General features: G+C 36.1%; 1 protein-coding gene across 8 annotated transcripts in view; it reads right to left on the bottom strand.

Annotated features, from left to right (window-relative positions):
• Positions 1-19,424, bottom strand: part of atp8a2 (ATPase phospholipid transporting 8A2) — a 65,874-nt gene that overhangs the window by 44,951 nt on the left and 1,499 nt on the right. The window contains exons 2-9 of one of the 8 annotated variants that reach the window (XM_051882021.1): positions 16,085-16,186; positions 6,566-6,743; positions 3,197-3,296; positions 2,410-2,508; positions 2,215-2,260; positions 1,422-1,462; positions 1,061-1,134; positions 798-867 (exon numbers count right to left, since the gene is read on the bottom strand). In XM_051882021.1, the coding sequence (XP_051737981.1) occupies positions 798-867; positions 1,061-1,134; positions 1,422-1,462; positions 2,215-2,260; positions 2,410-2,508; positions 3,197-3,296; positions 6,566-6,743; positions 16,085-16,186 (710 nt within the window). Of the gene's footprint in view, positions 1-797; positions 868-1,060; positions 1,135-1,421; positions 1,463-2,214; positions 2,261-2,409; positions 2,515-3,196; positions 3,297-6,565; positions 6,744-7,819; positions 8,074-8,093; positions 8,213-16,084; positions 16,187-19,424 lie in introns of those variants that run through there. The other 7 variants (XM_051882022.1, XM_051882027.1, XM_051882026.1 and 4 more) reach the window with 7 other exon arrangements.

The raw sequence follows: 19,424 nt of genomic DNA, 5'->3' as shown, positions 1-19,424 counted from the left end.
CAAAAGCAAAACATGTGAAAAATATATATATTAGGGAGTGGAAATGACTAATAAGCCCATAAGTTATACTAGTTATAGTGGTAATTTTTTTTATTTTAAATAAAAAATTGGTTTGCCACCAAGTTTTAGTTTTCCTACATCTTACAACTTTTAGTTTTACAAATGGAGACAATCTTTGAAAGATGAACAAATAATGTTTTTGGTCACCACATTAAAAATAACATTAAATAAATGATAATATTTAGAGCTTTGGAGTGCTAGAAAAAGCGTGACGCCTTTGAAAGTCCTTGAAAAGTGCTTGAATTTCACTCCCAAAAGGTTGCACAAACCCTGAAATGAATAATGTAAAAACATCCAACTATTTCTGCCACAATACCATTATTACAGTTAGTTACTACATTAAATCCATGGTGAATGCTGGTGATTTGTGGAGTGAAAAGCCTTCTATAACTTGTTCGATTCTACGTCAGCACTGTTTGATCTGATATCTATGGTTTATGACAGAGGATTCTGCGCCGAATTTGAATGCTTCTCACTAGATCTCGCAGCAATGTTATTAATTCTGTGCTGAATTCAAACGCTTCTCACTCGACCTCCCAGCGCTGTATAGTAATGGTGTCACATGATCGAGATCTGCCCCCCCCCATCTGGATACTTTAGATCCAAATTTGTCGCCCATTCTCAATGGGAAAGTTCCCAAGCAAAATTCCCCTGCAACACTGCTCAAAAATTTGCCCCGTGTATCATCACCTTTAGAACACATTATACAAAACACACAAGACTTTTGTAACATGTACCTGTCGGATCTTTAGGTTGGTCTCGCCATCTAAGTTGGATGTTTCAGTATAGCACATCGCCTGAGGTTCACTGTGAAAAAAAACAGATGCAGATTTTGAACACAAAACAGCTGAACACAAATATAAACACACAGAAATATTTTACTGAAACATATACCTAAAATCACATGTAACTTATTTTTCACATCTATAAATCACACTACAGCACAAACACAGCACGACAAACCCCACAGATACACACACAAATACACTGCGGTGCTGACCTGGAGGACACTATGACCATGTCAGCTGGGAGATGCTGCCCATTGGTCACCTTGACTATGTCTCCCACTGCCACCTAGTGGGCAGGTGCAGCATTGCAAGAGCATGAGGAGGGAGAAAATGAGATTAAGAAAGAGACAACAGTGTTTGGAAACAAAAAAGGAGAAGCAACACACAGCAGGATGTACAAAAATCAAGAGAAAGTAAAAACAAAACAGCAGTGAGAGGTGAACTGAAAAAAGCAGGTGTTACCAAAATAAAAGCTACAGGACATAAATGAAAGCATCATTGACTGAAAGAAGGGAAACGCAGAGGAGTAGAATAAGAAAAATGATGCAGAAAGACACAAAAATACAGGGTTACCTGCTTCCATATGATGGTCTGCCATGCTCCGTTACGCAGTACTAGAAAACAATGACATCATCAGAAAAGTTCTCCTCATGAAACCATATATAAAATTAATATATAACAACTAGAAATTCACTTTATATTCAACGACAATATTTGCCCCTAGAAACGATTTTCAGGGGCATTTGTACCCTCATGAAGGCATATTTTTTCTAAACATCTAAAATAAAAATAAAAACCTGTTAAATATTTGAAATAATTATGAACAATTATGGATGCCAATTCTAAAAGAAAAATCTTATAAAGTTTAGGGATGCACTGACATTAAAATTCTGACTAATAACAAAAAGCCAATAATTATATTTTTGTTATATTTTGTCTTAAAATTCTATACTATTTAACATAAATAATATTTTAAAAAAATCATTTAAATGCTGAAGTGAATTTGGCATCACAATATTATAATGTACGTTATATATAATATTATATATTAAACATTAAAAATTAATAGTCATTTTGAGACCTGCAACATATATTTAACATTATTAAATTAAATGATTAAATTTGCAAAGGTAAAATGTAAAAAGCTAAATGTACAAATATTTTAAATATTAATAATGCTTAATATTGTATATATATTAATGGTGTTTTCAGAGCTTTCAAAATAAAATAAAAAAAAAACACTTCATAATAGCTACATGTGAACATAGATATTTGACAGATATAGAAACTATGACTGCAAAAGCACTAAGTTCATGCCCTAGTTAATTTTTGACCCTGTTACACAGATATGATTGTAACACTCAACCTGTTGTCTTCTTCTTGTTCACTGTATTGTCTGCTTTATGTCTTTTCTGTGAGAACACAACACGTGACATATCATAAGCATTATTCATTCAAAATTTGAACTGCATTTCAAAAACAATGCACTTATCCAGTGTTGTCAAAACAAGGTCTGGACAGTTTAACGTCAATGCAGAGCTCCATTCAGCAGTATACTCACATAATCCTCAATGATCTCCTTGATCCCAGCCACTGTCAGAATAAAGATAAGGGGCACCAGCGTTGTGTAGCGACCCGTCGGTGAGACATCAGGGATTTGCTACATTTAAAAAATGTACACAGATAAACATAAAATGAGGAACTTTACTTTTGTGTACAAAAGTAAAAAAAATATATATAATATATAAGCACACTTATGACTTCTAGTCTGAAATCTAGGGATGCAAGATACATCGGCCACCATATCGGTATTGGCCGATATATGTTCATTTTTAATATTATCATTATCGGCTTTCAAATATAAAGAATTATCGGCCAACATTTTCATATCGGTGCATCCCTATTCAAAACAAAGGCTGAATTCATCATAGAAGTTTAACACTTCAGGAAAACCGCTTATCCAGAATATTTGAGGAATATCAATATAGTGCTGCCTTGCAAAGCACTGTAATGATGAGTAAACAGCTATTTAGCTTTTTTTGCGCACTCTTTTTCAAGCAATACTGGCCTATGTAGTTGGATTTGGTGGCAGCAGTTATAGAGAGTGGATAGTGACTCATAGTGGATGAGAGTGAAATAGTGGACCACTTCCAAAAATGGACATAATACACAAATGGACATGTTGGCAAATGACTAAAAAGTCACAAGGTCAGCATAAGCAGTATGGATCCTCTGATGGATATCCCATTTGAAAGTGATCAACATGAGCAACACATTTTGTACTTTGATGTCCTCAAAACAAAGCAAATGCAGTTCATACAGTTGTCTGAGCATCCCAAGTGTCATACCTGCATAAGAGCGATGAAGAGGAAGAAGGCATTAGCTGCTCGCCTGATCTGTTCGTACAGGAACCTTGGCAGGAAGGTAAGGATCCCGTATTTAGCCGTGCTAGAGGGAAAAAAGGGAAAATTGATGTTTAAAAGCTATTTTAAACATCTATATATACAACCAGGGCCAAAAGAGCACCAATTTAGGATTAGCTCCACACAGGCTTCTAGGTAAAAAAGCATTCGTAAGTGTTTTGATACAAGCACCTGACAGTTCATTGCCCACTGCATTCAATTTAGATAAACAATCCCAAAATAAGTGTCTGGGATGTTAGGATGGATGTTTCTCGGCGTGTCTGTCAATTATCCATATTGATCGAACTCCTAAGTAGCTCTTAAATAGCTGATTGTGGCAGTAAATGTTTTACAGTCATTAAAATAGCTGTTAAGAATCCCTAAAAATAACCTGCGGGTCTACAAATTTGCCTCCGTCCCAAGGCTGTCCATCTAAATCTAAACATGAGGCAGTATTTGTTTGTGTGGGCGGGTTTATATCTGCATCTGGAGGCACATATTGTGTAAATCCAATCGTAAGCATGTTTCTATAATACAGCATGTGTACTTGTGCGAGCGCGGTCCACTTTGTAAACATGACACCCTTCTGGGCTCATAGGCAATGAGTTCACAGCCTAACACACCCAGTGTAACCCACACTACGGCATCAAACAGCAGCTCGGTAGCTGACCTGGAAGTACGGCAGGCTATCGTTGACATCAAAGAGTGGCTGAAACCATTCATACGATCCCCTTCATTAACATTCAGCGGTCCAATCACACACACAGTAACCTAAACTGCTGTCACCATAATGTGTAGTACCTGGGGTTACCCTAAAAGACTGATATGGATGATTGCACTGCTGGATTTGTTGATCTGGTTACTTTGTGATTGACAGCTGACCAATTGATGCCAATGCAATGGGAAGCAGAAACCAGTTGGTAAATAAAATATGAAGATCAAGGAATAAGAGAATGATCTGAACAATTCTTATTAAAATTTCCACTGCTCCAGTCAGAGGCATTATGCTGAAAAGCTGATGAGCAGAAAAGGTCAGAGCTCCATCAGATCTGAAATTAGCCAATGACAAAATGGCTACGGATTTCTAGGCCCACCTTAATGTTGGTGCAGGAACCAAAATAGAGCCTTTTAGAGCAGAATCGAATCTTTAGAATATACTGGTGGATCGATGAAGTGTGCGTGGGTGAGTGTTTTCGCTACTGAGAGGTTGATTTTGTATGAGCTTCCATATTATGGCACTAATATGAAAGTGATCTGGGATCCAAATCTATCTGGCTTTTGTTACAAGTATTGACCTAACAGTTTTATAACACAATCATATTCTTAAAGATTCAAAAAGTGCCATTTGTCCACAGCAGAATTTCACTGCATATGAAACCAGTCAAACTGATATAATAGCCATCCAACAGATAAAGAAACACTCAAGTCTTTAGAGGACTTGGGCACTTTGGAGACCAAAAGACTTTTTGTTCAGGAACTGCACATGAACTTTAGCCAAGCACAGCCCGGAACATGACCTTGGTGTACTCACAGGAAATCTCTGATGGAGTACTTCACCTAATGGAAGCTATTCGGATGTCACATTCAATGCGTACTTGCATACATTTCGTATGGAATTTCCCTGAGGGAAAATCTTAACTCAGTTAAAGCTTTTTTCAATCAATCCCATAGCATTGGTGGTTAATAAGATGATCTTTATGTTGGACCATAAAATGTTGGAACAACTGTGTTGTTGGTGAGGCATCAAATAAAATGTGTTTAATTCAATACTTAATTAAAAAATAACAGTTAAAAACAAAAAGTTGAGGGAGACTGCGAAATATAGGAAAAACAGGAGGAGGCAATGCATCTGCATTGCTGACTGGCTGTCAATGGGATATTGCCCTCTCTTGAAGTGCGCAAATCAGCCTGAATGAGAAACTGATGAAAATGGACAGGCTAAAGTTTTCATTGGGCCGCAGAGTGTGCAAAGAAACAGCAACAAACATAATTCTATGTTTTTCTGATGCAAGGCTTTTATTTTGAAAGACACGCGTGAAAGCTGTTGACATTTCTGTCAGACACAGTTTAGGTAAAGAGTGCCTGAGAAAAACGCGTTGTCCTGATTCAGTATCTGCTGTCAGATGAGATGTTGTCAGGCTATATGTCAGTGTCATTATTCTAACACTATTTTCGTAACTTGTTACAAAATAAAAAGTCTCACCTCAGAAAAAGCAGTTTCCATATGCTTCACTAACAGTTTATATTAGTATTGCGTATTTACAATGGTAACGGTTGTTTCCATAACCCTAAAATGCCACTTTATTTTCACTTTATGTTATTTTTAATATTTTTAAATGACGGTGGTGTCTCATTCCTAAAAAATGTGGGTTCCATGACCAAACCAGTTGAGAACCACTGATATAAACAGTATATACACTACTGTTCAAAAGTTTTGGGGTCAGTACCTTTTTTTTCCTGTTTTTTAAATAAAAGAATTTAATACTTTTATTCAGAAAGGATGAATTAAATTGACCTAAAGTAACTTGTTACTTGATTTCTATTTAAAATATACAGTATGCTGTTCTTTTCAACTCATACAAGAATCTTGAAAAACAATATATATCACAGTTTCCACAAAAATATTTAGCAGCACAACCTTTATCAACATTGATAATAATTAGAAATGTTTCTTGAGCAGCAAATCAGCATATTAGAATAATTTCCGAAGGATCATGTGACACTGAAGACTGGAGTAACGATGCTGAAAATTCAGCTTTGCCATCACAGGAATAAATTACATTTTAAAACATATTCAAATAGAAAAGAGTTCTTTTAAATTGTAATAATATTTCACAATATTACTGTATTTATTTATTTTTTTCCAAATAAATGGAGCCTTGGTCAGCAGAAGAGACTTTTTTCAAAATCATTAAAACATTACTGACCCCAAACTTTTGAACGTTTGTGCAAATAAAAAAATAAAAAAACTAAGCAAAAATATTGTATTATTGTTTTCTTGTTGATAGTGCAAGTTAAATGCTGGTCCTTTGCATTTATATTAGACTAACAACAAAGAAAAAAAACTAAGTATTTTCCATTTCATCTAAAAAAGACAACAATAGAGCACTACAACAAAGATTTAATTGTTTGCAGCATCTTTAACATGGCTAATTTACAGCCACAAAAAGACCACAATAATGATAATGGAGACTTGTTCATGTGCACACTTTAAACAAAGAATACACTAAGAGTAGAACAAAACAAGCAAGAATAAATTCAAACTACAATGTAACCTTTTCCTGTTCCGTACAATGAAGACTTGAATGGACTCACCTGACATGGTTGTCACAAAATTTGGTGGTCTGGGCTCGGTTGAGCAGAACAATCCGCGCTGTGGCATCTATCGGGTCCGCCTGTGATGTGGTTCCGGACATCTCATCCTCTGCCTTGCGGTAGCCGGCGGCCGAGCACGCGGGTCCTGCACCGTTTGAGTGATGAGAGAGAGGCGAGGCTAGCGTGAGTGTGCGTGGAAGAAGACGGGAAGAATAAGAGACATAGAAATGTGGTTTACAGTTCAGCGCGCTGGCCACTAACACTACTACTGTGTGCTGATGCAAGCCGCCCCTGGTGTCAATGACGTTTCCCTCTGTGCACCGCCCTCCCCGTTCCCTTCATTTCCCCCCATCCTCATCCTCATCCTCATCGTCCTCATCATCCACGAGCAAAAGCTCCGTCACCAATACAGCATAAGCGAACGCCCACGGGACCCCCTGTATAGAATGTGCTGATGGGAGCACAATGGCGCAGCAAACACCTTTGTAGGAAACCTTGTGCATTTGTTTATCTTTATAAAAGCCTCTTTATTCCGTGGAAACACCTGTATTCACGATGCGCTGAAACGAAAAGCAATGAGACAATGGCTGTGTCTTAAAACCTAACGAGCTGCCTTCCTAGACAGCATTTTAGGCACCATACGCGCCTGATTCGAACATGTAGGAGAGTCACGACGCGTAAAATCTCTCCCATTATAATCAATGCAGCTATCTACACTTAAAGCGTTGCGTAGCCGTTTTTTTTTTGATGCGCTGCAGAGCTGCTCAACATTTTCTCCATCCGAATGAAATAAAATGATTTTACAAGTAAAAATATAAACTAACGTTACATCAGTCATAATATTTGATTTATAATAAATATATTTTTTATTAAATAATAGGCTATATCATTTCAAACCATGTGTAAATTAAATAATATCTAATTTTAAAATTAATGAAATAAATTTAAATATATATAACTGAATCGATATAAATAATGTTATTTTTTCAGAGTAGCCTCGAGCTTACAGCTGATTGGTCCGTGAGGTCAACCTTATGCGATGACGTAGGGCTTCGATGCGTCCAGCCAGTGTAGAAGCGATTGCGGCGCGTCGCGTGGGGTTTTGAGACACAGCCACTCGTACGGTGAACGCTGCGATTCCCTCTCAAATTTTGCAGCATCACAGACCACTGCCAAATGATTATTTTCCGCACATAATAAATAATGTACGCTCAGTAAATAACAGCTCTGTCTGGATGTGACAGGAGAGTTTACCCAGCTGCTGCATGATCGAAAGCGGGCGTGGAGAGATGGACTACACGCGTCACTTCTCCCATTCCAGTCAGCCTCTCTAACAGACAAGCCCCAAACCCTCTCCCACCGTGTCATTTGGGCCGCCTCGGGCAATCTCTGGATGTCTTTATAAGGCTCCACTCCGTTGTGTCTTTGCAGTGACAGAAGATGGTTTCCCTCCAGACAGCGCGCTTTCTCTGTCCGCGTCTAACTACAGCATTACGTTACCCGCAGTCAGACAACACAAAAATCTTACATTTAAAGGCGCAGGCACTGCTCGAGGGCCACACCGGTCTGTGTCCACAATATGGATAGAAAGGCACTAAACGTGCTCAACTTCCTGTTCATTTGCTCCTCCCTGATGGAAATTTCACCTGAAGCCACAAATATACCATGTTGTTTCTCAAAGGGTTGGTGTTTGAAGGTCAAATTGCCAATATTAGGTCAGTAAAAAAGTAATAGGAAGATTTAAATGGTTAAGACGGCTAACAAAGATTAAAACAAATGGGGATGGGGGGACCAAATAAAGGTTAAAGAATATGTATTTAAAAAACATATTTATAGACCACTCATTGGAATACTGTGGGATTTATGAATTATTAACATGCAATGGGCCACATATACCATATGTACCATAAAATACCATAAAGCTTCAAAAGGTTTGACTTACAGATTTTGACGTTAACAAAATAATGATATTATTTTTTTTAAAAATGAATAAACATTAATTTTGCGGTGTTTTTATAAAGTTATTTTATTTATTTGCATAAGACAGTTGTCAGATGTAAATGTGGATAGGGGAACAAATGTAAAGGTTAATCAATATAATTATACAATTCATAGAAAGAGATTTAAGCAAAGTTGAAAGTGTATATATATATATATATATATATTATATATATAATTATTATTATTATTAATTTAATTAATTGTGTGAGAATCTTGCTAGACTTTTCCCCCTATATAGACACAACCATGCCACCTCTTGGACCATATCTGATCCTTTATCTACTAGTCAGTCATGAAAACACATAAACTAGAAGAATCAGCTAAAACATACCCACATGAACATAGTAAGGGCTGTATCTCCATCAGATCCGTTTGCTTTCAGAGTCTGCATTCTGCTTAGTTCTCTTGCTTGTAAATACATGATCTTAAGTTACGAGGTGCTGGGTGTAAATATAGCAAGCAGCACCCATCTCTTTGGTGTCAAAGGCCAGCTTGACCACTGATAACTATCTTGCCACTAACTGAGAATTGTGTGAACTTGTAATTATGTATGTTGTCATATATTTTAGTGCAGAAGACATTGGCCCTTAAATGTGTTTTTATGGAGTCATAAATTATGGCTAATGTATTTCAAGGTGACTTCAGACTTAATTGCAACGAACTACAGCAGTGAGCCAGTGGGTATAGTTTAAACTACAGTGGCTCTCAACTGGTTCTGCTTCAGGATCCAGATTTTACATTGGACATCAAGTACCGTTTATACAAAATTAAAAAAAAAAAAATCCTTAAAATCAAACATGAAATGTATTAATATTACAATTATTAAAATTATCTGCACAGATCCAATAATGCAGTATTATTAACACGACACTGGGCCAAATATTGTATTATTATCCATAAGATTTTGCACTAAAACACTATAAAGCATTTAGCATTATTATTTGCATTTAGCATCTCTTCTGTGACCCACCAGTTGAGAACAACTGCTGTCATGTTTCCAGACCTGCCTCACAAAATAAACATACAAAGCAACTTGGACCATAGAAGTTAGGGCCAAAGAATCAGGTATGGCCCACTTTTTTATCATGCATCACATATCCTGCTCCTCTGAATAACCACTCTCTTTCTCTCATACTTTCATTTTCTCTTTCCTCTACTTATTCTTCCAATCCCCAACTCAGCCATTCAATCGTAATGATTGACTGAAGGCCCATAAGATGCGGCTTAAATTATTTTCAGCTTTGGTTATTCACAAATGGCCAGACCGGCAGAGACTTGGAATTGTGGAATCAGCAACATACTGGTAAATGATGTGCAGTACATAGACTGGACAAATAACTCTGGTTAAGATTATCAACAAGCACTCTATTCACAAGTTGCCCAACATGTGCTGATAAAACTGGGAACCTAAGAGCTGCACTGACTTTTGCCCTCAGATAAAGACCAAGAAAGAAATAATAATTGTTCCATTTTTGTGTGACTAAATCACACCCAAACACTGTCAACAATTGATAAAGAAAAGCATGGCACAACATTTCAGCTCAAAACATGTCTGAACACTTGATTTCTAAAAAATAAAAAGATATTCTAACAAAAACTTAAGCCTATTTTAATTTTTTCTACAATATTAATTTAATTTACAATCATTTACTTTACTTAATTTACACACACACACACACACATACATATATATATATTATATATATACATATAAGTGTTATACATTTATAATATAAATAAATACATATTTAACATAAATAACAACATAAGAGATCATAAAAGGTTTAAAGCATGTAAAAATGACATGTCAATTACATCTGTGCATTTGATTAGTCATGTCTTAACCTATCACTGAGTTTGACCCCAAGCACAGTGTGGGGTGAGTGTGGTGATTTGGCCATCCGCCAGCTTTTCACCACTAAAAAGCAGCATGCTTTTAAATTATGAATAGCCCAGGGTTGCATTATTCATCCCTAAGCCTTTGTAACCGTGCTCACTTTACCCACCGCATTCTCTTATACCGCATGCATTCATTCAGCGGGCCTCTCTTATTCCATGCAATATCACTGCACATCTCTCCATCTGTATTATACTTCTCTGATTAGTCAGACTATGGTCATGCTGTTCAAATGGGTGTCAAATTCCTCTATTGTCTAGAATTTTCTGCTACGGCAACACAATGGCACTGCAATGGGTTCAAGAGGACAGTGAACCAGCAAATCATTATAGAGGTACAGAGGTCATACAGACAACCCAACAAAATCCAAAGACAGAAAATATTACATGCTCAAGGAGGCTCTTCATTTGCAAACTGCATACAGATACAGTCGCACTAGGGATGGGCGAATAGTTATTTATTCAATTATGACAAGTATTTAAACATATCATTGCCGATACCTCTAATAAATGTAAAGTTTTTGTGATTTCCGAGGGTAATTATGATTTTAATTACGTTAATAGCAAGCATTGCTGTCTCTGGGTCATTATCAAATTATGGTGACAACTCTGTCCATTGACTTTTCAATCATAAAAAAGATTTCAAAGAGACTATATCTAAAAGGCATAATTTTATGTTTATTAAATACTATAAAATTGACTTATTTATTTATATAAGTGTATTAAGTGTCTGCATGTATGAATCATTTTGTTTTCCTAGGTTACTGGGTAAAAATTTGCAAAGAAAAACATAAAATACATAATTAATAATATATCATTTAAAATGCTTTTTTTTTTTTTTTTTTTGGTGTTCTCAATTTTAAAACGTTTTTTAAAAATACAAAAATTTGTGTAAAAGTACTTCCAAGGTCAAAGTTCACAGGCTGTTCACATGTGTACATGGTGATTAATTCATTTACTATTCTTTTTCAAATTAGTACATTAAAACATTATTGGTTTTACATTGTTTAATGTTTCTGTGAAAGATGGTCATAGAAAAAAAAATATTGATTATTTTTATATAAAATGTAAATTTATGTATTATAGTCTGATTAGAATTTTGAGATGACATTGACACCTATAGAAAATGTACTTAATGTGTGAAATACACTAAAATAAAGCATAAAATTCAGGCTGCCTTTATGAATAGTAATAATGTCGAGTTGTTAATAAATACTTAGCAAAATCCGGAAAAAAGCACGCACATCATCGGCAAAAATTTTCTCTAAGATGGGTGCTCGACCAAAAAATATTATTAAAGAGCAGAAAAAAGTTTTTTGTTAATAAATACTTACCATCAACTTTTATGGGAGAAAAATGAACTGAACTGAATTCAAAACTTGAATTCAGTATTTTTGGAAAATAAACAAAAGTTGGAAAATTAAAAATTTTTGAGAATGACCCTGCTGTGACCACATTCTGCTCATGTTGAGATAAGCTACACTATCTGCTATAAGTTCCCTTTAAACCTAATGATGCATATTAAATGTCATTCTAATTAAATAATAAAAGCATTCAAATAAACCACTGAGGAATGATGTTATGTGGATCACTCTTAAATGTGGCATCAGTATCAGAAGTATCAATATTTCAGGATCGATCCGCCCATCCCTAGCTCCCACATGCTCACGTGTGGCCGCTCCACCAAAAGTCCGGAAACCCTTTACCTACAGAGCTCCGCTTAGACCTGTTGCGCCCTCGGCGTGACATGTTGATCCTGTAGCCAAGGTGACCCGCAGGTCCTGGTGGCCCCCAAGGGGAACGGGGGATGCGCTCGTAGCCTGGGTCGCTATATAAGCGATGGAAAAGGGTGAATGAGGAATGAAAGCCTCTTACAGGCACAGTGACCAGGGAAGGTAATCCTCTTTCTGTCGGCTCTGCAACTTCACCTGTATCTAATCCTGACCGGGGTTTATCCCGGAGCGCAGGTGAGATTGTTCACTTACACCACCAGGCACGTCAGCCACCCGCAACCTCGTGCACAAGCCATGCAAGCGTCATAGTCTAACCCCTGGCTTACTAACTAGCATCAACACCAAAAGGACTGTTATTTCTGTAATGCATGCATGCATTTTGGTGCATCCCTCGATGCATGCCATGTCTGTGTAAGGTCATTCTTACAGTTTGGTTAATGTAGTTTTATGTCCTCATGAAACAATACATATTTTACATAAAATGCTATGTGGTTTTCCATGCATAGAATGATTAGTACTTAAGTACCTAACTTTTTGAAGCACTTGACAAAACAAATAATTCCCATGTCCCCAATTATTTTGAAATAAAGGTTACATATACACTGCCTGGCCAAAAAAAAAAGTGTCTGATTGGATTTTAATAGGCAAATACTTAAGAGTCTATGAATGAATCATTATTACAGTGATTATTATGTTTTTAGCATGTTATATGTTCGTCAACGGTTCTTTTAACCCTAAAAGATGGAGTGTGTAGCTTTTAATTTCTTAAACCATGTACGAAGACACATCATGGCCATATTCCAAGATGACAATGTCAAGATTCATCAGGCTCAAATTGTGAAAAAAATGTTTGAGAGGGAGCATGAAGAATCATTTTCACACATGAATTGGCACCTCTGAGTCCAGACCATAATTTCATTGGAAGTCTTTGGGATGTGCTGGAATAGACTTTACAGAGTGTGCACCTCTTGCATTGTCAAGATCTTGACCAAAAATTGATGGAAAAAAATGTTGTGATGTTTTTCCATCAAAAGGTGCATCAATTTTTGGTTGAGATCTCGGATAGACTCTTAAGTATTTGCCTATTAAAATCCAAACAGCGCCTTTTTTTTTTTGGCCAGGCAGTGTATATTTCTAAACTAGCAATTTTGAGCATTAGTATACATGTACAAATTCGCTGTGATACATATTTATTTAATGTGTAAAACCATTCCAGTCCACCCTGATACACAGCACATACCCTAACATGACTTCCTAGAAGTGACAACATTTCCTTGGAAGGAAAGCAACTCCAATAACAAAGTATTATTTAGATATACAAAGACGATGTGCTCGTATTACTATGAATAATTCCCGCCTTCATTGAGTCACCTTAAAAGCTCCGGTTGCTATAGAAACTAAAGATAAAGATGACTGCACATGCGCATTGGCTGGTCCAGCCTGAAAAATGCAGTTTTTTGTCATGATTTGAGCATTTAGAACAAAATTTACGAGACACTTGTTGTCAGATTTCACTGGTGATATCAAATATGAAATTTAATAGGCCTTTATCATGTGACCACATGTCGTCACATCCGGCTCGGATTAGAAGCGTAAAAGAATTTCCGCCTGCATTATTGTCAATGGACAGACGCCAGTTTTAAGAAGAAAATTAAACTAATTTAGTTGAACTTAACAATAAACATCAATATTTAAAACTTACTGTTTACTTAGACTTACATGATACCCTACTATGTATGTGATCTTTCATTTTAATCTTTCATTAATCTTGCATAATGTACAACATTATCTGAGCAGAAACGATTGTCAGCGCTACCCGTGTTGCCATTGCCAGTCATTAATGTTATGACTGGCAACACAGGTAGCGCTGACAATCGTTTCTGCTCAGATAATGTTGTACATTATGCAAGATTAATGAAGAGCAACAAGCTGCTCAAGTTACTGTCAGAGGAATCATTGGACTAATTTCATTTTTAATACTATTTTGTTTATATTTGCATTATATTTATTATGATTAACTGCCCCTTTTTGTCTACAGTGTAATGCTATCCAATTATTGCACTCAAACACGGAGGATATGACGCGTTTAAGATGATCAAACCAGTTATTTTTGAATAATCGTCCATGGGCTGGAAATATTCCTTTATTTAAACAACTTCAATTTGATCTAATGATTGATGATTGCATCATAAATGCAAAAAATATTGTTTAATACAATAATACAATTTAATCCCCCAAAAGACTTTAGTCCTAACTAATATTTTAAGATTTGTCTAATTCTAATGCTTTTTAATGTGATATGTTGTTTGTATTGTATTCTTGCAGTTAAAGGTGCAGTGTGTACATTTTAGCGGCATCTAGTGGTGAGGTTGCAAACTGCAACTAACGGCGCACACCCCTCTCTTTTAGAGAAGCTATGGTGGCCGTCTGGCCGACATGTCATCGTCTGATAGAGCAGAGAGTAGCTTGTGTGAAGCAATGAGGTTTCTTCCTCTAACAAAGAACAGTCTCTGCTTCTAATAAACCAGACGACTACTGCTTCTACTACTTCGTGCATATTCAACGTAGTGACGATGCAAGCTGCCCCTAAAGACACGAACGATTTAGAAGAACAACAGTGATGAAACACGCTCTGTAGAGTGTTTGTCCGTTTAGGGCTGCTGTAGAAACATGCCGGCACATAATGGCGACTTGACATGGAGGGGGGACCCGCGGTGTATAGAAATGGCTCATTCTAAGGTAATAAAAACATAACGGTTCATTATGTAAGGTCTTTATATACCACTGAAAACATAGTTATGTATATTATATTGCATTTCTGTCAATAGATCCTCCCATATTTTACACATTGCACCTTTAAAGAGTGATCAGACTCTTTAGTATTGCGCGTACGCATAGTTAGCTGTGCGCGCTCCCCTTTAAATCACGAAATATACGTCAGAATATCTTGACACCATTTTTCTCTGTTTCACAATACTCAGTTAATGATAGTAAATGGTTGGCATCTTTAGAAGAAGTATCTGTGTTGAATTTTACAATCCCGTGCACAGCCAGCGATGCAGTTTTTTTTACGCTCCTATTTGAAGCTTCCGCTATTCGAATGCGGAAGTGTGATAAAGGCCTATCGTAAGCTTGGCGAATAGCTTTGGAGAATTTGATGTTTCCTCATTCAAAGAGATAGTAGCTGTATTTGCATAACTGAAATAGCTACCTGAGATGTTTCAAAGATGGCCGCCGAGTGAAATGACTTGCCTTAAATGGACTTTGGTTGAACGCACTTCAAAATGGCGGCGGGGATTTCATCTAAGGGGAAGTATTTAGGGAAGTTTGCGAGTGTATGTCTAAAAGTGGAGTTACAGTAAACGCAGCCCAAGTCATAAAATTGTCTCTACTTCATTTTTAGAATACTTATCTAAAAGCATAAAACATAACATGTCCCGCTCTGTTGTGTTAATTTATACTGGACATGAATATGTTTTTTTTTTTAAAATAGATTTGATAAATGCCATCTTCTGCAAGCATGTTGGGCTTTCCTAGCTAGTATGGACTTCATTAGCTGAAATGTCCACAAATTTCCTAGATCACATATGAAATATTTGGTCAGGTTTATTAGGTTAGCCAGTGTGTTTTTCTGATATACACACATTTTCTCCCTCTGATAAAACTAATAAAAAAATAATTGAATTATTAAAAAGCTTTCAACAAATCTGCTCAGTCCAAAATTCACCAAACTGTAGGAATGACCCAGTGCATGTGATGAATGTGCAGAGAACGTTAGCTTTATTAGTCTATCCATGCAGTGTGGGCTGAAGGAAGGGGTGGCTTCATGCACCCGTGAGGCTCAAAGCAGTAGCGGGAGGCAGCGGCCCGCTTGGGGGTGGGCACTCACTTTTCTCAAACCTGTCTGTCAGATGGGAGCACATGTTGGAGCCCACGGGCTGGTCCTGCCGGAGGGGGGAGTCCTGGCTAAGAGGGGTCAACACTAACTGTTCTGGAGGTGCGTTGCCATAAGAAAGAAACAACACAAGATATCAAATCAGTAAGACCGTAGAGCAAAACACTCTTAAATATGTGCTTTTAGGGATTAGAAATGGTGCTCGATACAAGTGTTACTACGCAAAAGAACTCTTTCTTAATAGAAATAGCTCTTTATAGTGTAAAGCAGTGTTTCCCAACCGGGGTGCCGTCTGGCGAGAGCAGGGGTGCTGTGTAAAAAATACTTCAAACATTTTTAATATATACCATCAATCTCTGATGTCTCCAATAACAACAAATAGGCTAACACACACACAAATTCATAATAAAAATGCAGGTTGGTCTAAATTTGAGCGTGGGATTGCAGGGGTTGTGCATAATTTTAATTCCTGTGCTTACATCCAAAGCCGCCTCTCAAACAGCTCGCGAGTACCAAACTGATTTCTTTTTTGCGGCTTAAATGGTCAAATACACACAAAAATATTGTCACAATGTCCATCTTGCAGAGTATTCACATAAACACAATTGGTTATGTCCTAAGTGAACGTAAACAGTTCAGAAAGAAAACGTAACAGTGTATTGGAGCCATGCGTCAGGTCTTAAAGTGACAGCAGCCTAATAAACACGTTTTTAATGTTAATCAAACAACAAAAGACAAAGTCATCATCAAATCATTCATTGCTCTTGATTGAATACATTTTGTAACTTCTGTATTTAATTTTTACAATGAAGACTATCAAAGGTAACATTTAATTACTTCAGTTCAGTTTCTATAATATTTCTTACCTGAATAGCCCTGCTACTGTTAGAATAGTGTAGGGTGCCGTGACTGAAAAAAAGGGTTGGGAAACACTGGTGTAAAGGGCCTCTTGGCATGTCAAAAAGTTTCTTGTAAACTTGGTTGGTTATATACAAAAATGCTGTTGGATAAAATCTTTACCTTAAATTACCCTAAATTATATATCAATATATGCTAATAATATCCCACATTACATAACACAAAACAAATTCATTTTCACTCTCTAACATGATAAACCACTCTGCTACATGAAATAAAAGGGCACAGCTTTGTTAAATATATGCTGACTCCTCCTTTCAGTTCATTTTGTTGGGCATAATATTCAAGAAATAGACTAAAAGCATAAGGCTACTGTAGTGCTTAATGCAACAGTCAAAAGTATTATTCAGACTGGATTTATTATTATCTGGGTGAGCAGACTTTCTAAGGTTAATTAAGTTAATTAAAAAAAGGTTAAATGGTTAAAAAGTTGACAGCATTGTTCTTTATAGATAATTGTTATTTTTCTATACATATTTGCACTATACTCTGCTAAATCTGCATGATGTAGATGGCTAATTTACAAAACATTATTTTAATCTGATATGGAATGGTTACACACAAGCTATACTATGAAATAAAGGCAAAAATTCAAAAAAAAAAAAAAATCTTTAAAAAAAGAAATGTTATACTAATGGAATGCTAATGTTTAGTACATAAAGCAATGAACGATGTAAGCAATAAATTGTGCTAAGCTCTATGTAATCGTTTCATGTGTTCTGTATATATATATATATATATATATATATATATATATATAGCATGAGTGTAATTACAGGCTGTTACTTACTGTTTATTGTAATCCGTTTTTTATTAAGCCCAGTTATTCGTAACATTACCGATGAATGTCAACAGGCCACTAATAATAATAATAATAGAGAAACAAATATGCCAAAATAAACTTACATTTACATATGAATTTTATTTTTACATTTAATTTTTTTATTAATTGTATTTTTATTGACTTGCATTGTGAAGAAAGCTGTGTATTTATTTCATGTAAAGTTTTGTAATTTGATGTAAATATAAACGCTGTCATCTGCATTCAATAAGTTTAATATGATGTATATGTATTTATTGTTTAAATATACAAAGAAAATTATCTTAATGTTTCTTTTTACTTCAGTATTTATTTACGCTCTATAATTTAAGCATTCAATTAAAGTAACAGCAATCAGTTTCCTACCTATGCCATGGACTATGAGTGCCACGTTTAGATGCTGCCCCCATGTGGCCTTTAAACTGATATGCAGCAATTTGACAAACCACATTATTTGTGCAATTAATAGAGAATTATCAAATTCTGTTTAAACAACATCACACTATACACTTGATTGGGCATGCTTTTTTGTGCTGATATAGTTTTCAATCGTCCCATTTCCCAACTGAGCATATGGAGAGCAAAGTCATCAGAAAACAGCTGTCAGTCATCTGTTGAGGTGAGCAGAACTGAGTGGATTACTGACCTTTCTACTTACAATTACAGCAAACGGCCTTCTTTTATGTATATCTTCTGAAAGATAATTCTTCAAGGCATATAATAAATAAGACAGATTAAAGATTTTCAGAAAAAGTCCAAATGCAACTTTAATGAACGGTTTCCAAACAATACGACAACAACCCAGAGTCACATGTACCGTTTCACAGAATTGCAAATTAGGTTCCCAACAATATGTCCCCTGAATGTTAATTCTGGAACACGCTGGGTGCAGGCCAAACAAACACTCTGAACAACCATTCAATGTAATCCACAATGTATATGTGTCAGACAGTCAAAAAAAAAAAAAAAACTCCACCCTCTGTGTCATCACACCACAAAGCTCTGCCGCATAAAGACATGCTGGAAAAGATCTGCTGCCAAAACACTCTGCAATCTCTCAAACCTGCCACCAACGTTCAAATCTCAAGAGCCATGGACTTGAGATGTACTCTTGGCCCCTGTTTGGTGCATTAAGTACATTGAAATGTGACAAGCAGTTGATGTCTGAAGAATGATATATAAGCTTTTAGTTAGATTGGTAATAATAATAATTGTCTCAGTGGCTCATTTTCATTCAGAACAGACTGCACTGATGCAGTAGCCCAAGTAATTTTCTCTCAGTGGTTTGCAGTCTTTTGATTTTAACCCTACACTGCATGCATTTGGAAAGCAATGCTTTCTTGCATAAAACAGACCTAAATGCTAAAATCAACTAAAATAACAATGCAGTCTTTTTTTTTTAACCTTATATTGCATGCATTTTGAACCCTATTGCAAGCATTCTTGCATAAAAAGGACCTAATTGCTAAAATAAAAAAATATATATTTAAATAATATTCAGGAAGGTTTTTTAGGAATATTGCTTTAAAAAAGTTTTCATAATTCTTCTTTGTAATTGTGCGAATTTTTATACTATTCAAGACTTTTCAGAGTTTA

This window comes from Ctenopharyngodon idella, chromosome 23 (assembly GCF_019924925.1).
Source record: "Ctenopharyngodon idella isolate HZGC_01 chromosome 23, HZGC01, whole genome shotgun sequence".
Classification (NCBI taxonomy): Eukaryota; Metazoa; Chordata; class Actinopteri; order Cypriniformes; family Xenocyprididae; genus Ctenopharyngodon; species Ctenopharyngodon idella.
This window is presented reverse-complemented; position numbering and strand designations above follow the sequence as displayed.